Below are 24000 nucleotides of genomic sequence, written 5' to 3'. Positions count from 1 at the left end.
CAATGCCTACCTCATGCGGAGTTACTGTGTTATTGAGTTCACCTATCTGGGGAACTACACGTCTCAGAGCAATGACTTATATGGAGAGATAGAGAAGATCCTGTGGATGCGATTTCATGTAAAAGCTGAAATTTGACCAAAATGGATATACTGTAAAAATAAAATAATGACCGTTTTACAGCCATTTTTCCCTGCTGTGCAGGGGTTGGGCTTTTCTTGAGGCAATGTTTTATGGCCGGATGCCCTTCCTGACGCCAACCCTGGTCGCCTCTTACGACACACAGGGATATGGTACACCTATTCTAACCGGGGCATACACCGGGACCAGTACACTGGTACTCATTTCGCCGACCTCGGAAGGATGATAGGCTGAGTCAACCCCCTGGTGTTAATTCAGCAGCCAATGGGGCTTGAACTCAGGACCCTGGGATCCCAAGCCGCCACCCTAACCACTAAGCCAACACCAGGCTTAAAATGGATATACTGTGTTCTTCCATTTTTGGACAGAATACTCATGCACACCGCTTCAGGCCATGTGCATGAGTTATGAACATGTGTACATATACATATATATATATATATATATACATATATATATATATATATATATATATATATATATATATATATATATATATATATATATATATATATACATATATATATATATATATATATATATATATACATATATATATATATATACATATATATATATACATATATATATATATACATATATATATATATATATATATATATATATATATATATATATATATATATATACATATATATATACATATATATATATATATATATATATATATATATATATATATATATATATATATATATATATATCTTCTTCTTCTTTCAACTGCTCCCGTTAGGGGAATCACCACAGCGGATCATCCGTATGATCCGCATAGTGATTTGGCACATGTTTTACGCCGGATGCCCTTCCTGACGCAACCCTGGTCGCCTCTTACGACACAGGGACATGGTACACCTATCATTTCACCGACCTCGGAAGGATGACAGGCTGAGTCAACCCCCTGGTGTATTAATTCAGTGGCCCAACGGGGCTTGAACTCAGGACCTTTTGGATCCCAAGCCGCTGGCCTAACCACTGCGCCAACACCAGGCATATATATATATATATATATATATATATATATATATATATATATATATATATATATATATATATATATATATATATATATATATATATATATATATATATATATATATATACACACACACACACACACAAATACATACATCGTACCCATTGACTTCTACCACACAATTTTCTGTCCATGCACTTCGTACAACTCCCCTCCCCCAATCCTGAGCCCCCTCCCAAAACTTCATCCAATCAAACCTGTAAAAGCATAATGAGATTGCTTTTCTGGTATTGGTCCACCACTACAGAACAGCATTATATATTTGAATATACAAGGCCTTCAGTCTTCCTTGATGAAGGCCACCCTGCAGGTGAAACTTTGGACTCCCTAAGCCTCTTTTTTTGTTTTGTAAAAACCTGAGTTAGCTGTACACTTTTGTGTTTTCTGCTCCAAGATTTTTGCAGTTTTATTGATACATCATTCAACAAATGTAAGGAGACAATATGCAACACAGCACTCTCGTGATGTTAATTTCATCTCAGGAAGTTGTGTTGGTGACAAGGGGTGGGAGAAGAAGATGATCAAATTTAATCCAATGTTAGCTTTCGATGATTCTATTTGAATGTATAGGGAATTTAGAGCAGTCCACATTGTTCTGTGTAATGGGGACTGCAGCAGCTGCTGTTCATGACAGGATCCCTCTTTGCTGATGAAATTGTTGGTGCTTTTAACGCTCCAGTGGATCCCATCAAATAAGTGTTTCTCAGCGTCACGAGACATGAAGACTGAAACAAAATAATTCTACCAAGAGCAACGAGCACAGCATATGGCAGGCATACCTTAGGAGAGTTTAGCAAATATTTGTGAGATTTTGAAAAAGGCAGGCAAGTAGTGGGGCTGTCAAAATAAACAGAAAGGGAGTTGGAGTGTTGATGGGTAGATGGGCAGCATGGATCTGGTTTTAAGGGAGGATGGGTGCTATGCTATAAAGAACAAGGCCAGAACTCAACAATCATTTATTTTTGTACCCTACTACAGCCTTCCAAATTCAAACTCATTTAAATCTGCCAAGAATGAACGCAAACCTGGTCTATAAGACTGATTACACTACTTCGAAGCCATGCAGGGTCAAGGGTTCGAAGGTCTTTTCCATCCAGTGTGATGACTCCTTGTGTTGGGTTGTAAAATCTTTCAAGAAGTGCAGCCACAGTAGATTTACCTAAGAAATGAGAATGAACAACATATTAAACAAAGGCAAAATTAGTTACTTGTTTTACTTTTCTTCCTTACTTAATGATAATGAGTGCCACTGTGGTTATACCAGTTTCCTGTTCTAATCTGAGTGTGTTGTTTTGTGGTCATAGGTTCAAATTCCATAACCTTGGTTGATATTTCTACAATTTAGAAACTAGGGAATATCCAAATCATTCTGATTCACTCATATGCAATGGTGTCTCACAATCTCTACATCCTGTTTGCGAGAGCTTCTCCATGTGCCTTACACACTTTAAAACGGAAGATTTTGAAGATGGCATTGAACATAGATGGAACACCGAGGTGTTGACACAAAGCTTGGAGGTAAGGTGGATAGCAGAGGGGGCTGTGATCAGATACAGGAAAATATTGATACTTGCATAGATTGGGCAAAAGATTGGCAGTTGCAATTGAACCTGAGCAAGTGTAAGGTGTTGGGTATCGGAAAGAATAATGAAAATAGAGATTACAGGATGCAAGGGGAATTTTGGAGCGTGTCACACAGGAGAAAGATCTGGTGGTGGTAATAGATACGGGAGGTAAACAGGCAGTTTGGATAGTTTCATAGATTTGGCAAAAGATTGGAAGATGCTGTTTAACATAAGGAAATGTAAGGTGCTGGCCAACTGTAGATACATAGGTAAGGATAATGAAAATAGGAAATACATAATGCAAGGGGTGGTCATGGAGAATTTGACACAATAGAGAGATCTGGGGTGTGACTCGATATGGTAATCAGCACTGCCCTGTCTCGATATGGGAGTGAGTAGGTCACCACATCTGACGAAGGATATAGCTGCTATTGAGAGTGTTCAGCATAGTGTGATGAGATTGATGTTGGTGTGAGCTTGACTAAGCTATGAGAAAGGGCTGAAGACAGGATTTTACATTAGAAAAGTGGTGGTTTCGAGGAGATTTGATTGAGATGCTGAGGATAAAGAATGGCAAAGACAAAATAAGTGCAGAAGAGTTTTTACAGCAGAATGAACAGTGGCTGGGCCAGGAACAAGGTTGGTTAACCAACACTGCAGGTAACAGTGTAACAGCGAACACAATGATTGTTTGCAGTTGGCAATGTTCACAGACTACAACTAAAAAACAGTTTGTGATGTTTGTGCCTGTCCCACTGTTCTCATGCCCAATCTACCCATCTCCCTTCCACCATTGAAGTGAATTGAAGTTGATAATTCATTTGATTTAATTAATGTAGTGTTTATGTAGCTGCAGGCTTGATGGACCAAATGGCATCCTTTTGTATGAAAGTTCTGTGTTTACTTTCTAATCAGTGATAGCTTCTACTAGAAATGGATGAAGTGTGTGTGTGTGTGTGTGTGTGTGTGTGTGTGTGTGTGTGTGTGTGTGTGTGTGTGTGTGTGTGTGTGTGTGTGTGTGTGTGTGTGTGTGTGTGTGTGTGTGTGTGTGTGTGTGTGTGTGTGTGTGTGTGTGTGTGTGTGTGTGTGTGTGTGGCTTTTTTGTGAGAGTTCTACTGGAGCTTTCTGATGTAGAATGTAATACACCAAAATGATCATCATGATCTCCTGAGTAGATTAGGCTAATTAACTACAAAGAACCCAGAAGAATTCCCATGTTTTAAACGCACACCATGTTAACGTGCATAGAGCAGCTTAATAGGTCCTTCCATAACACGGCATTCTAATGATAAAATAAATAACAAAAAGAATGATAACATTGTGACAACGCAAATATTAATTAATACTAATAATATTAGCAATGGTAGTAGTAGTAGTAGTAGTAACAGCATCATTTGGCAATAATAATAAAGAACATATAATCCCTATGCCTGGTGTTGGCTTAATGGTTAAGGTAGTGGGCTTGGGATCCTAGGGTCCTGAGTTCAAATCCCGCTCAGCTGTTGAATTAACACCAGGTGGGGTTGACTCTGCCTGTCATCCTTCCGAGGTCGGCAAAATGAGTGCCAGCATGCTGGTATAGTGTGTCGGAGTGGCGACCCGTCCAGGATTGTTCCCAATAGCCAAGGATACTGCTTCGGCGGCACCAACGCTCTGCACAGAGTATGGTCCTAATGGATGGATGGATATAATCCCTGGCCCAGGCACATCAGCTAATGCTTCAGCAGTACAGCAGGCGGGTATGCTACAAGGCCATGTAGACCAATGAAAATTTGGTCCAACGGACCAATGGACCAACTAGTTAATTCAACAAAAGGCCCATTCAAAATTATTGCCCATTTGAATTGACGGCAAGTGAAGACAACTTATTTGTGAATGAATGTTCGTTAGCAAGTTCACCTCCTCCTGATAGACCAACAAGAGCGACAACTCTGCAAGGTGGTAATGTCAAGTTCAAGTCTTGAAGCACAACATCTGAAGGTCTTGTGGGATAACTGAAAAAATATGAAAGGAGGACAGGTTTATGACAAGAGAACTTGGATTGTACATACACACAGCCTCATATTACTGTTTCTTGCTCCTATGTGAGCATATGTAATCTTCATATTTGAGTGAGGTGATAATTTATTGGTAAAAGTGTTAGTATCTCTCCTCTGAGAAAAGCCAGTCTGTATTATATGAGAAACTGTCTGCACATTTAAACTGGAGAGCATGTCTTTGGCCTACTGTACTCAGAGCTGCACTCACTTGCATCCTTGGCTAACCATCGATGTGATGCAGTTTGTAAAGGACAAGAAGGATGAGTTCAACCAATGCTGCGAGATAACCTTATCGGCAGTTATATGCCTCATTAAACTACTGGTGGTAAATTTAAGTCAGGCTTTCACTCTGGACTTTCCCACTTTGTTAGCCGTGATATATTACCATGTTCCATCTGCACAAGCGTCAACAAATAGGGTTGAAAATATGGAGGTTTCTCCTGTAAGAATGTGTGCTGGTTTGGCTCATAGTCCCTTGGTCTTCACCGTAAGACAATCGATATGTACGATGGAGACCATGTCATCCATTAGCTTAAATCGTTAACTCAATCCACTCAAGATACATAGTCCAAAAACACCTTCATCTTCTTATTGACAAACTCAGAAAGACTTTTCCCTGCCACATTTGAAATTGAAAATTACTACCTGTGATATCGGCTAAGCCAACAAAATCAAGAAGGTTCATCACTGCAGAAAAATGCTCACCTAAAAGAGACGTTGTGAAACTGAACATGTCCCAAGAGAGAGTGAAATGGGATTTTTATTCCACCTTGTACCGGGATGGTTGGTGTTAAATCCATAAACTCAAACACACGGCTGCCTGCACTCAATCCACGCACCACCTGCAGGCCAAGCATGGCATTGTGTAATTTTCAAATATGTTGTTCTGTATCAACATCATCCTTACAATAATTTTGGTTGTAATGCCAAAAAAGCAATTTTGGCTTAAAATTAAACAGTCAAGAGGAAATAAAATTGTTCATCTTGAGCATAAAGTTATTAGAAAAAAAAACAAAAAACAAAAACAAGAAGACTAACTGCATCTACGAAGAAGAAGGATCATACTTGTCGAGAGATTTCAAAAATAAAATGATCAAATGTATCTTCTTGGTTTTCTGACAAAGTAGTGGAACCTAGTGGAGATTACCATTCTTTGCCATGTATAAGCCACACCCAATTTTTTTTATCGTTCCCTGTGGGGGGGGGGGGAAATTAATATCTTGCTACGGTCCAACATGTCTCAGTAATTTAAAAATGGTCCAACATGTCTCAGTAAGACAAATGCTATTTTGAAAGTGTGCTATTAAAAAAGTGTGGAAGTCCTCAGACATTACAGAATACTGTCCGTCTCAATCAAGCCACTTTAAATATGCTTTATATTAATGTACTTTTTTTTTTGAATATGACATAATTAAGGTCATGACCCATTTATAGACATTTTAACATTTTGGACCAAAACTCGACTAAGGCTTGTCCAATCAGAACAAAATTATCCTCTCCAGATAATCCAGAGCAAGGTGCATTTACGCTTCATTTACATCATACCCCTCTGAGTTAAAGGTCAAGGTCTTAGACCCATAGGAGTAATAAACCACCATTTAGGTTTTTCTCCATTTTTTCTGCCAATGTCCGAGAGAAATGTGGGATCCAGCTGGGACTTTCTGAATGAAATTGTACATCAATAATGACAATAAAAAGTATGCGGGGCTGTCCATTTTTTGACCTTGACCTAATTTTGAAGGTCATGACCTAAATGACATTTTAAAATGTTTCACCTGATCATCAATTTATGTGCAGCCACTCGGATAGTCGTTAAACTGGGTGTTCCGTCTGCCGGCATTCGTTGGTGGACATTAAAGATTCCATGGTGTCCTTCACAATGAGGAGGCGAGCTATCACCAGCACTATGGCCAAATTACAAATTCCTTCCCTAACTACTGTTTGGAAGGCAATGGCAAACGACCCAGCATAATCCTTGCCAAGAAATTGCTTCAGCAGCACTGATGCTCTGTAACAGAGTCTGGTACATCAGAATCAGAATTATATGTTATTACGGCTGTGGAAATTCACAGAGCACCATATAGGTCCTTAGATCAGTTATGTAAATAAGTCTGTGTTCTGATAGATTTCCCCACCGATGTTGAAGGGATTTATTCGTGTGCAGGGCTGTGATCTTTGAGTTAGCCGTTTTTCTGTTGCTATCGTTATTTTGGACCAACCGCATTTCAACCACAACAACCACCTTCTCCACAACGCCAACCACAACCACCTTCTCCACAACGCCAACCACATTTCAATCACAACAACCACCTTCTCCACAACCGCCTTCACACAACCACCTTCTCCACAACGCCAACCACAACCACCTTCTCTACAACGCCAACTACAGCCACCATCTCCTAAACCACATCTCCCCCAATAACCAACAACGAACAACATCGCTTCACCTTCAACTCCGCAAACGCCGCCATCTTTGCGCCAGCCACGGCGAGTTCCCAGCGAACAGCATCGCTGCAAACAGACGCGGGGGTTTCCTTGTTGTGCGGGGCCAGTGATCTCCACAACGTCCGCTCTCCTTTGTTGGCGCCAGGGACGGTGATTTCAACCACGTCCGCTCGCTCCGAGCTTCGCCTCGAAATTTGGATCAGGAGATCGAGGGGGGCGCAGCCAGTGGGGGTCAGAGGTGGGAGAGCGGAGATCAAACCTCGCCTCACGGATCCCATATAACAGCGCGCAGAGCGCCGAGTCAGTCAGTCGGTCTGGGTTTGGAGTGGTGCCAAGATCAAGGTTCGAGTCCAGTGGAGGGCAGTGGAGGTCTGGGTTCGCCAAGCCTGCCTCTGGCTGTTAAACTGATCTATAAGGATTCTGGCTGTTGTGTGCGATGGGTTCCAGATTCGTAACAGTACTACCCTCTGTAATCTGTCTTATGTTCCATTAAGTGTGCTGACATGCCTTTCGTCACAAGTTTGGGCAGGAAACAAAAGACGGCCATGCCGATCACCAGCAGCCTCGTTCGGTGTGAGCGGGGAAGAGGTTGCCCACCCACAGACTGGGCCACAGGCCAATAGTGACAGAGAGGGGAGGGGTTAAGTGCATCACTCCAGCAGCTGGGAGCGCAGCCAAGCCTGCCGTGCCGCGCAGAACTGCACGTTCGTGTGCGGGACGTGGGGAGAGCCGGAGAGAGGTCGCCAGCTGGCACCAAACGGTCCGAGGTGATCGGGCTTCGGGACAGTCCGAGCGGCGCTGAGGGACGGGACGGGCTCTTAAAGAGAGCATCAACTCCAAGAGAGCAAAGACCCGTTCGTTCCTCTGAGGCGTTGCCGGCTGGGCCCGAATCACCAGGCTGCCTGACAAGGCCTGGGCCGAACCACGGTCACGCCAGCTGCCGTGAGGACGGGACGTCGCGGGGTGCCCCAGCGAGGCACCACGAAGGTGAAGGTAACCAGCCCGGCCTCTCGGAGCTTCTGCGGTCATCACAGCTACGTGCTCATAAAGACCCAAGAGGTCCAGTCTACTCCTCGTCTTTCCTGGGGTTTTTCCTTGTTTCTTTTGAATGAACGTTGTGGCACCATGTCTTTAGGTAGAATTGTATAAGTGTATGTAATTAATAGAACGGTGGTAGTTCTTTTTCTTGCTCGCGTCTTGTCCCGACCCCCATTCATTGCATGCTTGTATATCTCTGCATTGCTGCTTTGACCGTATATGTGTGCAAATAAACGTGCTTGTGTGAATGTTAACCCGTTCGTCGTGTCCTTTTTCCTTCATTGAACTGCCATCATTGAGTTCGGATATAGCAGGCTTTTTAATAGCCGATAAAGTGATTGGGTCCAACGGGGCTTTCGCGATAATACCCCGCTTGGTTATCCCAAAATGAAGCGAGCTGCTTAAGCGGCTCGTTTCCAAGCGGGCCCCGTTGAGGTACAGTCTCTCGGTAGTCTGCCCGCGTGATTAATTAGGTATATCGACAATTCGGCGATTGACCCTGTAGCGCGGGTAGAGTGTTGACTAGGCTGTGGTGTGCATCCAAAACACACCCGTAGCGGGATTCCGGCATTTGATCCGGAAGGCTGCGACTAGATTGTCCGTTCCGTGGGCGAGAGCGGCCACCTTTGGCTAGAAGCGGTCGTCCGCATGCCGGCGGGTGGAAATCCACAACAATATATTCAATATTAAAAACATTTTCTGAAACAAAATAAAACTTAACCAGATTCAGTGGTGTAATGATTATAGTGTCCGCTCTGAGTCTTATTGATTGGCGGTTCGAACTCCAGCCGAGTCAAAACACAGACCCTAAAAATGTTGTGTTGCTTCCTTTCTTGACGTTCAGTATTTAAAAGGATAAAGCATGGACAAACAACAATATGTTGCAACACGAGCTCAGGCTTTGATGGGCCCAATGGCCTCCTCCTGTATTGAGGTTCCTCGTAAGGGAACTGGTATTATTATTATAAATTACTTAAACTTTAAAAGGAAACTCACTTGTCGAAATATTTACATACTCTGCTTATTTTCAAACTGATATCACAAGCAAAATTGTTAACTTCAAACGTTTGTTCCCAATGGTCCCCATTTTGCACATTTACAAAATACATACTTTGCTTTGGATGAAAAATGGACAACGAATCATTATGATTGCAACAGTGGCTGTAACCTCATATCGAGAGAATACAGAATATCTAAATGTCCTTTCTAAATATATGTCGAACAGTGAAGACGAGACAAGTCATCCTTTTGGAGGGTCATGATTCATGCTGGAAGGATTCTAAAGGGAAAGGTGGGCAAAAATTTGACATCATAACTGCTTGTGGAAGGTCCTCAATGTCTCCAAGTAACTACAAGCAAATAAGAGCCAGCTGAGCAATTCCTCTGAAGAATGTTAAACAACGATGCTGTGCCCTCTATTGGCACTTCACCAGATGGCAGTCTTTCAGCTGTCATTCAATGGGGAATGCAACTCAGAATCAGACAACTCAAAGGCTAATACATTACCGAAAGAAACGAACAAGCTGCTCAGCAGGGAAGAGTAAAATGGCAAATGTATTTATAGCAGTGAGCCAAAATTGTTTGCAGATACAGTATTTCAATAACAACAATCCATACCTGTCCAAAAAGAACTGAAAGATTCGCCATTGATCTGGAAATAAAGAAATCAAAAAGCAAATTGTTGTCCACTATCTTGCTTTAAATGACAACAGCAAGAGTACAGCAGATAAGCTCACAATATAAAATGTATTGTCCACTTGGTGATAAAAACATGAAATTGTCTACAGTGTTCTACATCCCCTACAATTTCTTTTCAGATGTGAAGCAATTTTGGATTTAACCTACAATGACGTCGGACAATCCGTCGTAACATGAGCGCAAGTCCCTAAATTACGTACGTAGCTTTACATGAGTTTCTATGTCTCTGTGTACTGTAACATTTTCACGTGCGAAACAAAATTGTGCTGACGAAGCTGACGAGGCAGAAACGTATTTGTGTTTTAAGCAGTCACTCGATCTTTCCCCAAGGTCTTGGCGCTGATGTGGCAAAGGGCTATTAAAGCCCAATTATTTGTGCTGCAGATGCATTTGATTTGTAAAGCATACGTGTATGGCTGGACAGACAGACAGAGTCACAATTAGCATTTATTGAACAGTAACAGCTATTCCTAAAGCATGTTAACATTTAATTAAAAATGGATGTATGTTGGAAGTGATACTTATTCAACAACACCCTCCAGCTAACATAATTTAATTACAAACCTCAAAATAACTTTCTTACTTTAAGTAAACAACTAACAACTTGAAATCAACTGATAAATTTTCTGACTATCTCGATCATCAGTTGACTTGAAATGAGACACACCTTCACACTTCAATTTTTAGAGGATAGTTCATCCAAATTGCATCATCCGAGTACACGTTTCAGGCACCTTCGACTTCATCAACATGGAACAGATGTTCCACAGAAACTCTCCGGATCATCAGCTGAGACAAGAACCTCCCCAAGGCTTATATCAAGAATAAACCCCATCAATGTTCTGAAGACCAGAATCAATGTGCCACAACAGCAATTGCTGTATGGATTCTGACAACCAGGCGGTACTTGTCACATACAAACCTGTCTGTCGCTAACACAACAGTTTCAAAGGGCGGCCAGGACAATTAAACATTTCCAAACCACAAGTTTTCCCACTTATCAAAGGCTGGCACAGCAGACACTGATCACTGCTGCCTCCTGGAGCCCAAGTAATGGTGCTCGTTGTGTGATCACCGAGACAGAGCCACCCAATGTTTTAGGATGGTTCACGGGAACACAAAATTATTGAAAGTGCCATAAAACAAATGGGAAAAAAGATAGATAGGTTTACATTCACTTACTCACCACAATGTTCTTCCACCTAACTACTTTCGAGACATTATAACTTTTTGATAAAAAACACTGATGGTGTTTCCCCAACAGTAGATGCCATCAGGTGAAAAAGAAAGCACCAGTTGAGTGTGAAGTTGAATTAAACAAAAAAAGATAGACACCCAAAGATGGTGCCTTCAAATAATGGTGGCACCTTGTAAAGCCTGTCTCTGGTGTAAGGTCCTCTTCTATCTCTCCCCTCACCTCAAATGGCACCACAGCTGACTCCGCTCGTGAGAAGGTCAAATGCCTCAATTTTGTGTTTGCTTGAAAGTCTCGTGTGCCTAACCCCCCCCCCCCACCTCTCTCTCTCTCTCTCTCTCTCTCTCTCTCTCTCTCTCTCTCTCTCTCTCTCTCTCTCTCTCTCTCTCTGTACCCACCCTTCCCAGTCGTACCCAACTGTTCCTCAATTATGTGTCTTTTGCATCTGAGAAGGTGGAAGTGTGTCTGGCAACCCTCGATTCTGACTGTGTAATTGGACCGGATGGCATCAGCTCATATTTCCTAAAACCTGCCTTGCTGCTCTTGCACTTCCTCTCCCTGCCCCTTTCACCCTGTCATTTACCATAGGTCATCTTCCATCTGCTTGGAAGTCAGCCAACAGCACAGCATTACATAGAAAAGGTGCAAAAAACATATCCCCTGAACAAAAGACAAATTAGCTTACTTCCAAACATCAGCAAGGTCATGGAATCCATCATCGGAGTTGACACAAAATCATTTCTTTTCTCCAACATTCTCATCTCAGATCTTCAATTCAGATTCAGACCCAGTACTCTACCTTGGACATGCTGCTTCTACTCTCCCAACAATCGATGGAGGCCTTCAATATCAGACAGGAGATCAGGGCTCCCTCTATGGACATATCTCGAGCTTTTGATGCAGTCTGGCATCCTGCAAACTGTCTGCCTGTGGAATCCTAGGCAAAATCCACTGTTGGATTATTAACTTCCTCCACTGTTGCAGCCAATGTGTGGCTCTCAACGGAATCCTTTGTTCTCCTCTCCGTGTCAAGGCTGAAGTACCCCAAGGCAGTGTTCTCAGCCCCATCCTATTCCAAATCTTCAATCAATGATCTCACTGACTGGAAAATCCTCTTTATCTCTTCGCTGATGACTCCACCCTCTGCCGTGACATCCCTCATCCTTCTAACAGAAAAGCAGCCGCCTCTTCCCTCTCTTCAGACCTATATAAAATCACAAACTGGTCAAACTCTTGGAATATGTCTTTCAATCCTGAGAAATCACATGCACCCACTCTCTGAAAGGACTGTACCGCAAACCCTTGCATCTACTTTCTCAACAATCCTCTTGAAGAGGTTCTGTCACTCAAACTCTTGGGTCTCACTCTCAGCCATAATCTCTCTTGAGCAAGCCACATTTTAAAGTTGGCCTCCAAAGCAAGATGCTGACTGGGCATCCTCCGTCGTGCAAAGTCCTTCCTAGGCACACCTGAGCTCCTATCCACTGACAAGGCTTTCATCCACAGCTTGGAGTACTGCTCCCCCATCTGGGCTGGCTCCTCTGCCTCACATCATGCTCAGCTTAATGCCCTGGAAACCAATGCTTTCAAGATCATTGGAATCTCTCGCAATGAAGCGGAGTCGATTGGCCTATCACTTTGCCATCGCCGAAAGGTTGGTGGTCTCTCTGTCTTCTTCGCTTCCTTTCTGGTCTTATACCCTATGCCCTCTCCGTGCTTTGTCCCCCCCCCAGGTATCTGCAGGATGCACACAGTCCACCAGCAACTCCCTCATAGTGAAACCGCCTAAATTCAGAACCACTGCTCACATCCACTTGTTCGGTCCTCTGTTTTTTCCTGCCTGTGGAACCAACTTCCACACTCTTCAAACTCATTCTTACCTCCAAGTCTTCAAGACAGCTGTTCACCACCATCTCAAGTCATCCCCCATTCAAAGCTATGATATTTTATACATCTGGTAAACCACCCCACCCCTCCCAAAATTTTGCTTATGTGCATGGCTCACAAAGTGGGTATGCTGTGGTATGTTTGTGGGAAATTCCACATAAAACTATTATGAGGTACTGAGACAAACCATCAATGGTCAGAAATGAAAGTGGACATCTTGGGGAACCTGTAGAAACTGGCAATATCATACTCTCCATTTCCCTGTTTTATTAAAAATGAATTAAAGCAACAGAATATGGGTATTTTAACCTTAGAAATGTTAGTTTGATTGGTAAAATTTTATTTCACTGTACATTTCTTATGTGACAGTTATTTTGAGTGTGGTGACTCAGAATGTGAACTTTGGTGTCTCTTTTATGTTTTGATGATGTTCTGTCTCCCTATTCGGGTTTTCTGGCATCTACCCTATCTGATGAAATAATGGATTCGTACATAACGCTTCGTGTCCACTGCATCGAGAAAAATATGGAGTCCAGTGTTGATAATGTTTCTTATGATTTTTATTCCAAATCTCTCTTAATTTCTTGGAAATATGACAGAGTCTAACGGCAGAAAAATATAGATCAAAATTGTGATCAGAAAATAAAATTCGGACCACAAGTAATCCCGTCTTGATTTTCGTGTCAGTCCCGTTATGTACGAATCATCATCTCTCGTCGGATGCAAATAACACTAGCATTAGAAAATCTTGCCGTCTTGCAAACTTCCCTGATTGATGGATATAATAGGCACTTGCAAGTATGTCAGCACATTTCCATTCATCGTCGAGCGCAGCGTTTGGCTTCGTGTCCGTGTCTTTGCGAGAGCCGTAACGTACGAATCCAGCATGAGGACGCCGAGCCAAATGAGGTGACTCACATTTGTCTGATAATTCTTCATTTTAACCAACGCTATAATTTTTTTGGTGCTCCGTCAGGATCCGAGAGGGAAGAATTATGTTTTTCTTTTCATGTTTAAAGTGATTATTTTCAAAAGTTCAAAAGAAATAGATTCGATTTTAACGTTATTTTCCGCTTACAAGTGTGGCTTTCTTTGCGACTGAACTCGGCTGTGTTTTCTTCGTAATTTATAACATCAGACTCTCTCTCAAAATGTGTTGTTTTTTTCTTTTTTCTGTCAGAGTAAAATTAATTATCTGTTTCTTATCCCAAAATATAATATTTACGTTGTTTTTTCATCTGATTCTGTACATAACGCTGACGCCAAGCTCGAAATTCGAATGTGTATTTACAGTTGTATATATTCAGTGGTAACTTTAAAACCGGACGTGCTGCAGGTCTAAAAATTTCGACTTAGCTATTTGAATACATGCGGATTAACATAATGGGTTGCATTTCATGTTTCCCTAAACTTTTTTTTTGCCCTTTGTGTAACAGTAGTGTACCCACTTTGTGAGCCATGCACTTAAATGTATTCATCTTGTCCACTCATTGCGTTCTCCTCTACCCCTCATCGTTACATGCATCATTTGTTTGTCTGTCTCTGTCTATTTTCTCCCTCTGCCCTGCTGTTGGCATTTCCCCTTTCTCCTGCTGTTCCCTTCATTATGCTGTGTCGTCATCCTAGCTTTTCCACAAGCCTTGACCATGTAAACAAAAAAAAAGAAGAAAAAAAAGATGTAAGAACAAAATCGATGAAAGCAAATATGACAATAAATGCAGTGAAATAATTACAATGACAGCTTCATCTCAATGTAAATCAAATAGCAACCCATCAGGCAACTCTTTCATTAATAGCTGGAGTGCTATTTCTCGGCAAGTGGATGAATTCTGTATGCATAGTACCATTTAACCTGGCAAGTACATACCGTTGTACTGTCTGTGAAGCCACCAAAAACGACATGAGGTCACCAGCTGAGAGCTCTTCATGAACTATTAGAGAACCACCAGCAAAGATTGTGCCCAGGACAATGCCTGTTGGGAGAGAAATAAATTAAATTATTAAAATGAGATAAAATTACCTGTTTTCTTGAACAAGTCCAATGTGCTCAATTTGAAACTGTTACCTCAAAACATTTGCCGTCAGTGTTAACCTTCTGCCAACAGGCCATAAGAAAGTGATTATGTTATTTGTTATTAAGCACTTTCAGTTATGGTTTGAGGCCAACAGGACAAAATAAATAAATTATTTGCATCAAATACTTTTACATTATGCTGAGTGGAGACCAAAAATTATTGCTCTCCCAAAATCAGTGAAGTGATATTGTATTTACGGTTTTACTTTGGACTATGATGGTCAGATGTTTAAATATCTGTTAAAGGCATTAAACACCTTACAAATAGCTAAATATCAAAGTTGAAATTTATTTATATTAAAGTGCCTTAATCATGGCATCGGCTGAAAAAAAAGGTCCAACTCGATGACTTTAATGCATCATGTTGAAGCATACTTAGAATCGTCTATCATTGTGATACTGGCAGTTTGATGGTGGTGTGTCTATTTGTTCTTCCTGGAAGTGAGCTCCGATGACAAATACATGAGTCTGCTGCAAGTTCTCACAGATGCAAAACTTGTTTTTAATCAGTCGATGAGGGTGCATTTTATTGTAGACAGTAACAGCATAGACATTCGCTTAGTTCAATTTAATCTGGTGTTTTTTTATTGTAGACAAACATATATCACAAATTTTGCAAAGACGAAAGTATAGTCAAGAATACGAACAAAACTAGTTTGATATTCCTCAATGAAATCTGAAATAATGTCATGAATGAAGTCAAGTGACGTCTTGAGCAATTAGTCTCTCCACTCTCCAACCACCTCTACCTTAGTAATATCCCTCCTCACTCAATCCTCTCATCTCAACTGTGGTCTCCCTCTTTTCTTCCTACCTTGCTCCTTCAACCTATTCACCCTCTTTGCCATTTTCTCTTCCCCCATCCGCACCAAGTGTCCAGCTCATCTCAACCGGCATTTCACCAATCTTCCCATCAAGCTCATCTGCACACCAATCTCCTCCCTCAGTTCATCCATCCTCCTTCCATCCACCCTCTTCATTCCCGCAATCCTCCTGACCCATTTGTTCTCGCAAACAATAATATATGAAATATAAATAAATGGGTGTTTATAGATCCTTATGAGACGTAGCCATTAAAGCTACAGATAATTAAGAAAACAACCGTTGTAGTACAGTTTATATATGCCCAACCTGCCCCGTGATAACACAATGAGCTTTGGATTGATCAATAAAAAAAATAGAACAGCACCCTTCGACATCCTAACATCAACCGATATGCCTCTGCCCTCATTATTACATCATGATACATACTTGTACCAAGTTTGATTTAAATCCCTTCAGCGGTTCTCAATAATCACATTTTTACCTGACATGACCTCTGACCTTTGACCTCTCGACCCCATAATCTAATCAGTTCTTTGTTAAATCATTATACATACTTGTACCAAGTTTGACTTCGATCCCTTTAACCGTTCTGAAGTTATCACGGTAACGAAAACCTGTCACGGAATCTGACCTTGATGACGAAATCTAATCAGCTCATCTTTGCATCAGAATATATACTTACACCAAGTTTGGTCAAAATCCCATCACTGGTTCACAAGTTAGCACGGTAACAGACTTTTTACCTAACGGGACCTCATGACCAAATAACCTTATTAGTTCATCTTTGCATCATTATACATACCTGTACTAAGTTTGATTTGGATCCCTTCAGCCGTTCTTAGGTTATTGCAGTAACAAAAACCTATCACAGAGGAACGGACAGACGGACAGATAACTCAAAACATAATGCCTCCAGTGACTTCCTCAGCGAAGACATTAAACAAAACTGTTGTGAAACAAACCTAAGAACGGAGGATTGGTGTTGCAATTCATATCAATTGTCAAAAGTGGAAGTAAAAAAAAAAATGTGTGAATGTTAAATCCTTTGGCAGTTAAATGGTTAATCAACCAAGTATTAACGAGGTAAATCTAGAAAAAACAAAATGGTGAGTTTAATTTAGGGTTTTTTTTAACTGAAAAAACCTCTAATGCCAATTCACAGTTCGAGCTGTCATCAATACGGGACTTTCAAAATGACGTATGAATGCTAAGGCCTCGGTCACCTTTGCCACGGGGGCCATGGGGTATCCAAAATCTGCGGCCACTAGCAATTATACGGTGGCCGCATTATTTCCACGGTCAGACAATGTAGCAGTCACATATGTTTTTAATTTTCGGGGAGCCGCATGGCGTATTTAGAAATCGTGGAGACCGAAAACGTGGGGGTGACGTACGGTCTTTGATTTGATGTCGCACGGTGACCTTAGGGCGTCGCTACGGTGGCCATATAATTTTCAAGGCAGACGCTAGGTGCCCGCAAGGCGACCGTGTGGGAGCCCTAAGCCGAACGTGCGGCCAGACGGACGGTAACGAGTGGGTATATATACCAGTTCTTTTTTTTACTGAAATAAAAATATACCAGGATATATAACTGAATATACTATAACTATAATATACCGTGGTGCCCCCAGTATCCGAACGCCCCATTGTTTGAACAAATTGGAAACTGAACAATTTTTTCGAGAAAATTTTGCCCTAAAAACCTAATACATTTTAAAAAACCGAACACAACGTGGGCGTTCATGTTTTGTTCACGTGTCTCCCCCACCTGTTCGACCCGCATCTTCACGCTTTGTTCATTCAGTTCGTCGGTGGAAGTCCTCGTGAAAGCATCTCTCGTGTGTCGATCGATACTTTAGGCCTCAGTCACATTTGCTCTACGGCGAGGATACGGCGGCCGTACGCCCTCTGAATTGACAGAAACGTGCGGCGGCCGCAGAGAAACTGAGGTGGCCTCAGGGTGGCCCTACGCCGTATGGCTATATTTTACAGGTCGTAAAGTCGCCGTGGAATCATAACGCGGAGTTTATAACTTTTTCATTTCTACGTTCGCCGTAGAAATTCGACAAGCCGAAACAAAAGAACTGGTAAAAAAAATATAAAAAATTAACCCATTCGTTACCGTCCGTCTGCCCGCACGTTCGGCTTAGGGCCCCCCTGCGGTCGCCTTGCGGTCACCTTGCGGGCACCTTGCATCTGCCTTGAAAATTCTATGGCCGCCGCAGGAATGCTCTAAGGTCACCATGCGACATCAAATCAAAGACCGTACGGCACCCCCACGTTTTCGGTCACCACAATTTATAAATACCCCGTGCGTCTACCCGAAAAATAAAAACATATGTGACTGCTACATTGTGTGACCGTGGAAATACTGCGGCCGCTTTATAATTGCCCGTACATTTTGTAGACCCTCCGGCCGCCGAGCCAAATGTGACTTAGGCCTTACCTCGTGTTTTCACCTTCATTTGTGATGTTTGTTTTTTTAATCATCTTGTGTTTTAATTAATAACAAAAAAAGCAATCCGATCACGCGGTGTGACGGACTGTCGGGCAAGGATTGAATTTCACAGCAAAACCAGTTGTAATTTGGAATATCCATGATTACCTCAACCCGATGCATTTGATGAAAGTGATTGTGGTTCTACGGGCATCATGTTTGATGAGCTGCCCTGGGGCAGCGCTCGCAGAGTGTGCGAGCGATCAGAACCCAGGCCGGAGCTCGAGCTTGTGTGGACCTTTGGATGTGGTGATTGTACCAGTTTACATACAATACACCGCCACCGAAGGTCATTTACTCATCTTATTTTACCTTAAACATGGGGAATTTCAGTTTAAAGTGTCTTGAAAGTAGGTTTTCTTTGGGTCCATGAACGGATTAATTCACTCCATTATTTCTTATTGGGAAAATATTTTTTGAATCCAAACTTTTTGCAATCCGAACAGCCTCCTGGAACGAATTAAATTTGGATTCTGGGGGCACCACTGTATTGGCAAACACCTATACTTCGATCTCTAACGGTAGCGCACGGTGGACGCACAGTCGATGCAGACTGCCACGGAGGCCGTACGTAGGTGCACGGCGGGCGTAGGGGAACCGTGCGTCGACCCTGCGTTGCCTGCAGGTAGTCACACAGACCGCAAGACCACCATACAGCGACCGTGGAAATAGTGTGGCCGCCATAATTTTTTGGGGGTTGGGAAAATTCATTTTTCATTGAGAAGAACTTAGGCAGCCGCACGAATAACACAAGCCCACCGTACGCCCTATGTACGGTCGACGTAGAACACATCTACGTCATAGCTTGGCTTGTCGAATTGCTACGGTGAACGTAGAAATGAAAAAAAGTTATAACTCCGTGCTATAATTCCACGGCGTCCCTACGGCCTGTAAAATATAGCCAAACGGCATAGGGCCTCCCTGAGGCCACCTCAGTTTCTCTGCGGCCGCAGCACGTTTCTGTCAATTCAGAGGGCGTACGGCCACCGTATCCTCGCCGTAGAGCAAATGTGACCTAGGCCTTAATGAGGTCTTTTGCACATGTGCTGTGTGCTTGTTTCCATTGATTCGGTTCTGCTCACAGGGCACTTTTAGCAGGCTGTTGTTGTCAACACAAAATCTGCGATTCAAATAGCCTTTAAAACATAATTTCCAGCATTTAGATGAGAGAGTGGCAATTCAAAAAATGGTTAACCATAATTCTGTTTCTGAAGGCAAATTGGACCCACGAGAAATATCCGTGGTTGATTGGAGTTGGGTTCCTATAATTTCCCTGAATACAATTAGCAGGCGGCGGCAGTGGTTATAACACACACACGCACGCACGCACGCACGCTTGCTGCCTTACGCACGCACGCACGCACACGTTTTAGAACACCCTCATTTTTCAGTTTTTACTGAAATTTAAGCAGTTCAAGTCCAGTGAATAACCTGAAATGGTACAAAGCTAAGCAGTAAACTGCCAGAGGTTAAAAAAAAGAAAAAAGTTTGGGTTACCAACAACTGAAAAATGCAAATTTCAGAGTTGTTATAAAAAAGGCCTTTTTCAGGGAACAAGTAATGGGTTAGTAACTGCAGCTGTTCTGCAGCAATGGAAGTAAATTAAGCCTTGAAAGTTGATGCAAACAATTCCTACAGGTGTCCCAACGTTTGTTGATTAGTTACAAACCCTTTGTCTGTATGAAAGCAGTGTTGGAACAGACTGTGTTGCTACACCCTCTGAAGCATTATTTGGACAATATTGCACTGCAGGAAGTAGTATATTGCTGTCATAATGGCAAGAAAAAGACAATAAACAAAGGAAGACAGACCGACCATAATAACCCTTAAAAGTGTAGGTCTTTAATTTAGAGAAATTGCAAAGCGAGCCAAGGTCGCAGTGAGTACAGTTTCCTACACCATAAAAAGGCACTTGGAAACTGGAGGAAACCCTGACAGGAAGAGGTCTGGCAGATCCAAAGCCACAACACAATCAGAATACAAGTTTCTGAGAGTCAACAGCTTGTGTGATAGGCGGCTCACAGGACAGCGGCTTCAAGCACAGCTTCACACTGGTCGAAGTAAGGAAGTCTCAGTTTCAACTGTGAAGAGAAGACTTCAAGCTGTAGGTTTGACAGGTCGAGTGGTAGTAAGAAAGCCATTGCTAAGATGGCAAAACAAGAAAAAGAGGCTTGCCTGGGCCATGAAGCACCACCAGTGGACTACTGAAAACTGGGAGAAGGTCTCATGGACCGATGAATCAAAATTTGAAATCTTCGGTTCATCACGCAGGGCTTTTGTACGCCGTCGAGTAGGCGAAAGGATGGTTCCTCAGTGTGTGACACCAACTGTCAAACATGGAGGAGGAAGCATGATGATCTGGGGCTCTTTCGCTGAACCCAGAGTCGGTGACTTGCACAGAGTGACTGGCACCCTGAACCAAAAGGGTTACCACAGCATTTTGCAGCACCATGCAATACCCTCTGGTCTATGCCTAGTTGGTCAGAGGTTCATCATACAGCAAGATAGTGACCCAAAACATACCTCCAGGCCATGTCAGAACTACCTTAGAAGAAAAGAACAAGACGGTTGGCTTCAAATCATGGAATGGCCAGCACAGTCTCCAGACTTAAACTCCATCGCACTGGTTTGGGATGAACTGGACAGAAGGGTGAAAGCAAAGCAACCTCCAAGTGCAACACATTTGTGGGAACTTCTGCAACGGTGTTGGGAAGAACTTTCCAAACAATATTTGATTTCCATTGTTGAAAGAATGGGATGAGTATGTTCGGCTGTTATATCTGCAAAAGGTGGCTAGACTAGCGGTGTTCTAAAACTTTAGACCAGTAGTGCGCGCACGCACGCACGCATGCACACACACTTCTCCTTTTACCAACAGGTGCAAAAATCAGTATAATTTATGTTGTGGCCCCGAAGCCAAACAACAAAAATACTGAATATATTTACTAGCTGGAGTACCTGGCGTTGCCGGACAACGTTGGGTCCCTCTTCCCACCCCACCCCTTCCCCTGCCTCCTCCCACCCCACTCCTTGAGGAATGAATTCATCGATATGGCTGAAATAATGATGCCAAAGATGTTTATCCTCATCGCCATGTCATGAATCTGGGGTGTGTTCAGTTACCAAGTTTCTTTTGGAGCTCTTGCCAAGTGGCTTATGCACTCAAGAAAGAACTCCATTAGAAACCGTTGATAATTAGGAATGGCTGGCTTAGCAAGCGCTAACTAGCTGCTTCATAGCAACACACCACTGGACATCTCAATGGCATACAGTACATGAGTATTTTTATTGTAATGAAAACGGACCTTGTTCAGACCCACACATCCAACCACAGCCACAAACTTAGCTTTATATATTAGATTCGGTGATAGTGAGATACCTCGCACGAAACTGTCATGTTTGCATGATATTTCTTACTCTTCTTCCCCCTCTCACAGTAATCAGCAAATAAACTTTCTATCCTCTATCATATCATTTTTCCATGAGTTTTGGGATGTTATAAAAAAGAGGTTCCAATTATTTGTGCATTCCTGCCATTTCACACATCACTGCGTGATGACGTCATGTGTTGGGACGTCTTTTTTCATACTTCGCACAGAAGCAAACAGGATATTTTTGCTTGTAACAGTCATTGTAAATTATAGTAAGAAAACATTGAGTTATAAGCAACACGTCACTGTCTCGCAGACAGAAAGTAACTGCGTTTGACGTCCCACAAAGTTTTTCTAAAAAACATGAAATATCACTATTTTCTTTCCTCTGAATAATATGAGAATTAAGGTACCTTCAGTGGGCGGTGTATATTAGACAGCTGCCGCGATCGCTGCAGACAAAACATGCATTACCTCGTTTGAGTTGCAATCAAAATGTTACTTTTTCTCCTCAAAATGGTATCTTCATTTAATGATAGAAGATGCGTTCAGTCTTCAACATGAGACCTTTAAAACAATCTGAGCTACGTGGAGAGAAGATGGTGGTGATTTATGGACGGCTGGAGGGCATGGCCTATAGAATGGGCGGCGCTTATGACCCACAGACAGAAACTCAGCTTTATATCTATCTATAATTCCAGCAATCTGTGTGTGTATGTGTGTGTGTGTGTGTGTATGTGTGTGTGTGTGTGTGTGTGTGTGTGTGTGTGTGTGTATGTGTGTGTGTGTGTGTGTGTGTGTGTGTGTATGTGTGTGTGTGTGTGTGTGTGTGTGTGTGTGTGTGTGACCGCTGTTTCTCGACAACGACTGGTCCGATCTAATTGAAACTTGCCAGCTTTATTGCTTGGGACCTGAGTATGTGCCTTTTTAAGGTTTGATATTAATCGGATAAGTGCTTCCCAAGTTATGGCCATGTATTTACCAAACTAATGACAGGATACGGTGCTATGGCCATTTATTTACCACACCAATGACAAGACACGTTGCTGTGGTCATTTACTTACCAAACCAATGACAAGACACGTTGCTGCGTAGGCGTGGCCGATGGGGAAAGGATGCCTTAGTTACCGTGGCAATGGTCAATGGCAGCGAATGTCATGGCAAGCAAAGACAGGGAGGTAAACTTTATTTTAATTTGATTTTAATTAACTCCGTGTGTAAGTATCACAGCAGTTGTTACTTCAATGCAAGCGATAATTCGTGGAATGCATGTGAACATTCCGTATGGGCACGCATCACTTCCGGATAGTGATGACTTGGTGTATTGTAATAATTTCTCGATTTCTTATGCGCATTTATAGATAAACACAATGCCCCCAATCCAGTCGTCGTTTATGAGAGCGAAGGAACGGCCTGTGTAGTTGTTTGAAAATTTTTTTTTTTGGGGGGGGGGGGGGGTTGCACTACGGCCACGCACGTACGGGCACGCGAGAGCGAAGGAACGGCCTGTGTGGTTGTTGTTTCTGGCACGCGGATTGAAAGTTTTTTTTTTTTGGTTTGCACGTACGGGCACGCATGTATGGGCATGCGAGAGCGAAGGAACGGCCTGTGTAATTGTTTCTGGCACGCGGTTTGAAAGTTTTTTTTTTTTGTGCACATATGGCCACGCACGTACGGCCACGTACTAGTATTAGATAACGGCACTCAGTCACAGCCCACACAACTCCCACTCCCACCCTCCTCCCTCCTCCTCCCAAACATGGTCAACAGTAAATATCATCATTTTAAACTTAGCATGTACATCGACAAGCCCCAGATTATGACCTTCCCATCTGTGCAAAGAAGCACAAAGGTTTAGTTAGAACGCACCAACGAACCTTCGGCCTTTCATGGCCGACATAGTTGGGGGTTTTTCAGTACAGGACTGCAAGATAACTACTTTTTGGAAGAGATAATCAGGAAGTTCTCCAACCATTTCGTTATTCAGAGGCACACCCCATTCTCACAAGTACATTTATAAGTATTTTCGGCTTTTTAAAAGTTTATTTTTGTCGTTCCATCCTACAGTCCTTATCTCTTATCTGGCAGGAATGAAATATGTCCAGGCAGCCCCAAATTACCGCGTTACTAGAGGTTTATGTGCATGTGTGCTGAGCAATGTTGGGGTGGATCA

The 24000-nt window shown here is 42.5% G+C and overlaps 1 protein-coding gene across 1 annotated transcript in view; it reads right to left on the bottom strand.

Annotated features, from left to right (window-relative positions):
- The window catches only part of LOC147030114 (mitochondrial potassium channel ATP-binding subunit-like), a 128181-nt gene that overhangs the window by 32714 nt on the left and 71467 nt on the right, over nt 1-24000 (bottom strand). The window contains exons 9-13 of the mRNA XM_085873825.1: nt 14928-15033; nt 9898-9931; nt 5503-5639; nt 4658-4752; nt 2219-2352 (exon numbers count right to left, since the gene is read on the bottom strand). Of these exons, the coding sequence (XP_085729951.1) occupies nt 2219-2352; nt 4658-4752; nt 5503-5639; nt 9898-9931; nt 14928-15033 (506 nt within the window). The remainder of the gene's footprint in view (nt 1-2218; nt 2353-4657; nt 4753-5502; nt 5640-9897; nt 9932-14927; nt 15034-24000) is intronic.

The sequence above is a fragment of the Eptatretus burgeri genome, chromosome 3 (genome assembly GCF_056783735.1).
Source record: "Eptatretus burgeri isolate ZD-2024b chromosome 3, Ebu_testis_v1, whole genome shotgun sequence".
In the NCBI taxonomy this organism is placed as follows: domain Eukaryota; kingdom Metazoa; phylum Chordata; class Myxini; order Myxiniformes; family Myxinidae; genus Eptatretus; species Eptatretus burgeri.
This window is presented reverse-complemented; position numbering and strand designations above follow the sequence as displayed.